The sequence below is a fragment of the Montipora foliosa genome, chromosome 4 (genome assembly GCF_036669935.1).
Source record: "Montipora foliosa isolate CH-2021 chromosome 4, ASM3666993v2, whole genome shotgun sequence".
In the NCBI taxonomy this organism is placed as follows: domain Eukaryota; kingdom Metazoa; phylum Cnidaria; class Anthozoa; order Scleractinia; family Acroporidae; genus Montipora; species Montipora foliosa.
In genome coordinates this window covers 38,724,093-38,729,092 of record NC_090872.1, presented here as the reverse complement: position 1 = coordinate 38,729,092, position 5,000 = coordinate 38,724,093, and the positions used below count along the sequence as shown (strand labels likewise).

The following is a 5,000-nucleotide window of genomic DNA, read 5'->3' as shown; positions in this document are numbered from 1 at the left end:
CTTCTATACTTTGATCTGGTTCTTCCCTTCGGCCTTCGTTCAGCCACCCTCGCTTGCCAACGTACTACCAACGCGATTGCGCACATTGTCTATTCCGTTTATCATCACCAGTGCGTGAATTACATCGATGACTTCGGTGGCGTAGAGTCCTCGCACGACGACGCTCTTCAAGCCTTCCAGGAACTTGAAACCCTTTTCAACCGCTTGGGTCTGGAATCCTCCCCGGGAAAAGATTGCCCTCCTTCAACTAGAATGGTTTTCCTCGGCCTCATTTACGATACTGTTACTATGACTCTGGAAGTTCCTGAAGACAAGCTGTCACGTGCCTCCACCCTCATTCGTCTTTGGCTCAGTTCCCCACGCACCACAAAATCTGATTTACAGTCACTCATTGGCAAACTTTCCTATATCTGCGCCTGTATCAGCCCCGGAAAAATTTTCATGCAGCGAATGCTTTCTGACCTCCGTCGCCTACCCCACAAATCTTCCCGGTTCACGTCCAGTTCCGCCCTGCTAGCCGATCTGCGCTGGTGGAACGAGTTTCTAGCCGTTTACAATGGAGTCTCTCTTTTACGTTCCTCTCCTTGGATTGACACGACTGTTTGTTTCTGCACCGACGCCTGCATTTCCGGCATTGGCGTTTTTTTCGACGGTCGTTTCTTCCACTCCTCTTATCCACCTTTCATCGACACCGCCTTGCTGTCCATCGCGTCGCTCGAAATGTTAGCTGTCATCGTTAGTCTCAAACTGTGGTCCGAAGAACTGCGTGGCCAGCGTATTTTAGTACGAACTGACAATCAAAACACTGAACTTGCCATCAACACCGGTCGCTCACGTGTCCCTTTTGTTCAATCCTGTTTACGCGAACTTTGGTTTTATGCTTCCCGTTTTGATTTTGAGCTTCGTGCCCTTTATATCCCGGGTCACCAGAATACCATTGCTGATTCTCTCTCTCGCTGGGACAATGATCCACATTATCAACACCTTTTCTACGAGGCAGCTCATCTTCATTACAACACCTTAACGGAATATAGTTGCTCTTTTGATTTGTTTCGTTTTGACTGCCAGCGGTAATGACCTCTTCATTTTATTGCCGCGTTCATCACTCTAGTCAGTTTCTCCGTCAAATCTCACCACACCATCAACAATTATCTCAGCGCCCTGCGGCGTCTTCACGTCTTCTGTCACTTGGATGCTTCAGCCTTTGACGACATTCATGTCAAACTGACGCAAAAAGGTCTGGAGAAGTCCATGATTCACATTCCCCACCGCACAGCTCCTCTTACGCCGTCGATTTTGTTTCATTTCCATGCCCACCTTAATCTACGCGACTCTGCCCATTTAGCCTTGTGGTGCGCCCTTCTGGTTGGTTTCTTCACCTTTCTTCGCACAGCCAATCTCGTTCCTCAGGCGTTCGACAGTTTCTCTCCACAACACGTCTTATCTAGAGGCAGCGTCCACTTCAACGATTCCGGCGCCTGTTTTACAGTCACCAGAACCATAACTCGGCAAGCGGGTGATACAGCCCTTGTCGTTCCAGTTCCCCTCATTCCCGGATCGTCGCTCTGCCCAACCACCGCTCTCAAGTTATTACTGAGGATGGTTCCTGCCCCTGACGCTTGTCCTCTCTTCACTTTCGCTTCTACCTCGAACCAACTCACCTGCATTACGGCGAAGTCCCTCAACGACGGTATCCAGCATTTAGCGTCCCTTATCTCTTTGGATCCAAAGGATTTCTCTGGTCATAGTCTTCGTCGAGGCGGCGCTACCTTCGCTTTTCAGTGCGGTATCCCATCAGAGCTTATTAAGCTTCAAGGAGACTGGCGATCTGACGCTTACATGTTGTATTTATCACTGCCTTTAGCCGACAGACTCGTGCTCACGCAGATCATCGCTGAGCACATTCAAACCTTGTAGTCGTAGTTTGGTATTTATAATATTTTATCACTTATCTCCCTTGCCATACCCCTCTCGCACTCTCCTTTTTCTCCTTTGAATCTGTTTGGGCCTCTTTCTCTCTGCTTGGGGTCTCCTCGGGCCCCTTGGGTCTCTCGGTTTTCATTAAAGATGCCCAAACAGATTTTCTGTCTCGTTTGTCTTTGTGTGTTACGTGAGGGGTGTGACAGGGGATAATTGTTAATATTCCTAGGGGAATAACTTAATTAGCCCCAGGACTCCACGCGTTGGCCAGCTTGTCAATTTCAGTGTAATATGATCGTTTTGTTTAGCTCGTTTTTTCGTTCGAGTCGTTCGTTCACCCTCCCTCCCACCCTTGGGGGTCTCCTCGGGCCCCTTGGGTCTCTCGGTTTTCATTAAAGATGCCCAAACAGATTTTCTGTCTTGTTTGTCTTTGTGTGTTGCGTGAGGGGTGTGACAGGGGATAATTATTACTGTATAACAATATTTCTGCAATGTTAACTCAGTTGTATGTATAGTGATTAGGCAAAGTAAAACCCACAATAGGATTTTGACCTCTTACACACTGCGTGGCTTTGAAGAGTTTCTATACATAGGGAGGTTTTAAATGTAACTTACGCAAGGCGTTTGTTAGCCTCCTTCGCAGCCATTTTCAGGCTCGGACGAACCGAGCTTAAAAACGGCTGCGAAGGAGGCTAGGCGTTTGTAAGACGTCTTCGATTTCACAGATACACATGGCATTTGTAAGAGTAAGGTTACATAAGGCGCTTTTAAGAGTGTCACGTTACATGCACATTTTGTAAGGTTTTAATATGGCACGAGGCGTTCTTACACACACCCATTCTCTGCATTCTCTAACATAATGCGTTTAAAAGCACTCTTACACTCGGCGTTTGAAAGCAGTGTTACAAACGGCGATTGTAAGCAGCCTTTTACACGGGGTTTGTGAGCAGTCTTAGAAACAGCGTTTGTAAGCAGTCTTAAAGACGGCATTTGTAAGCAGTCTTACAGACGGCGTTTGTAAGCAGTGTTACACACGGTCTTTGTAAGCAGTCTTGCACACGGCCTTTGTAAGCAGTCTTACACACGGCCTTTGTAAGCAGTCTTATGGACGGCGTTTGTAAGCAGTCGTACACACGGAGTTTGTAAGCAGTATTAAAGACGGCATCTATAAGCAGTCTTACAGACGGCGTTTGTAAGCAGTCTTACCGTGACACGGCTTTTGTATTAACAGTCCTAGAAACGGCCGGCTGTGGTAAACCGTGGGGTTACAGTAGAGCACTGAAATTCAGTAGTTATAACTAAGCAGCGTTAGGAATTTAGATTTATTATAACTTCTTCGGATGACCCAGTTTGTTATTTTGACAAATTTTTAAAGAACCTTCGTTGATTAACTTAATCCATTTCAGTCAACTGTCGAATGATGTTTGTTAGGTAACGCTTACAAAAGAAACAAGAGTTATGTAGGGTGTTGTCTGTTTGTAGAATTATATAGCGTGTTCCATGTTTACGTTTATCACTGGTTTTACATAGGGCCTCGTCCACAGCTGATAATAATGATCCATGTTTTCCTTCTCAATAGATCGTTTTCAACCACGTGACAAAATTTTCTTACGTCATTAGCGTCCGCCATGCTGGTGGACAGGCAAACCTTCAAAATGGCTGCCGCAGACTCATCTGCTATCCCAAGTGTAACTTTTTCCGATTATTACGCTGATCTGACCGGCCCTGCTAAAACGAGGTATCGAGAAAAGGTTGTAGCGTGTGGATTTGATCCTTATGTGCTAAAAATGTCCGACTGTAGCGATGAGTTAGCGTCTTTTCCAAGCGTGGAATATCCTGACATTGTCAGTTATTTGGTGCTTCAGACTTCGTGGATAACCGGGGAGCAAATGAAAGCTTATAAGTCTATGGAAGCTTACAATTTTTTCGTCTCTGGGTGGGTTAATACCATTCTGACAAAATCGGTGGCTAGAACTGATAAGATTGTCGTTACGGCAAGAGTAAATCACTCTCAACGATGTAGAGAAACTCCCTTGAAGACATGGTTTCTTGCTCAAAAGGACGGGAACGTATGCATGGCGCACTGTAACTGTATGGCAGGACTTTGTGAGGCCTGTTCGCATGTAGGGGCTCTCCTTTTTGCCGTTGAAGCTGGAGTGAGAATAAGGAACTCGGTAACTTGTACACAGGAGAGAAACAGATGGATTTTGCCATCTTATGTAAAGAACATTCCCTACATTCCTGTTTGTGACATGGACCTGTCCTCAGCGAAAAAACGATACAGTACTTTGGGCGAACAGAGATATGCAACCCCAGAAGTAAACAGAGCGGATATCCCGGAGACATCAGCTGAAGAGCGAGCCAATTTTTTCGGAAATATTTCAAGGTGTGGCATCAAACCAGCTATTCTTTCTTTAATTTCTCCCTATAATGCTGCCTTTATGCCCAATGAAGCTGAAGCTCTGCCAAAGCCCTTAACAGTAATATACAATGAAGAACACTTGAATTATAGCTTTCAGGAACTCGTAGAAAAGGCAGAGAAAGTATTTGATGAGATTAATATTACTGCCGAGGAAGCAGAAGCAGTTGAGGGAGTTACAAGGGGCCAATCAACCTGTAAAGTATGGTTTGAGCACAGGGCAGGCCGTGTGACTGCATCAAAGTTCAGAGCAGCTTGCACAACTGACCCAGACAAACCATCAAAGAGCTTGATAGAGATGATATGTTATCCAAACTCGCACAGATTTTCAAACGCTGCAACAAAATGGGGTATCTCTAATGAAAGCAGAGCTCGTGAAGACTATGCATTTGCACTTGCAGAGGATCACCTTAACTTTTCTGTTGCAGACTGTGGACTTCATATAAGTGCAAAGTGGCCTTTTTTAGGAGCCACTCCTGATGGTCTAGTTTTTTGTGAGTGCTGTGGGAAAGGTATCTGTGAAATAAAGTGTCCTTATAAGTACAAAGATTCTATGCTTGTTAGTGCGGCAAAAGCGAATGACAGTAGTTTCTGTCTCAAGTACAATGAGGAAGAAATGAGTTTGTCTGTGGACACCTGTCATGCATACTACTACCAAGTG

At 45.4% G+C, this 5,000-nt stretch overlaps 1 protein-coding gene across 1 annotated transcript in view; it reads left to right on the top strand.

Annotated features, from left to right (window-relative positions):
* LOC138000761 (uncharacterized) overlaps positions 1–5,000 on the top strand; it is a 10,300-nt gene that overhangs the window by 4,907 nt on the left and 393 nt on the right. Inside the window, exon 2 of the mRNA XM_068847401.1 lies at positions 3,500–5,000. This exon is cut by the window's right edge and continues 393 nt beyond it. Coding sequence (XP_068703502.1) covers positions 3,549–5,000 — 1,452 coding nt within the window. The 5' untranslated portion in view covers positions 3,500–3,548. The remainder of the gene's footprint in view (positions 1–3,499) is intronic.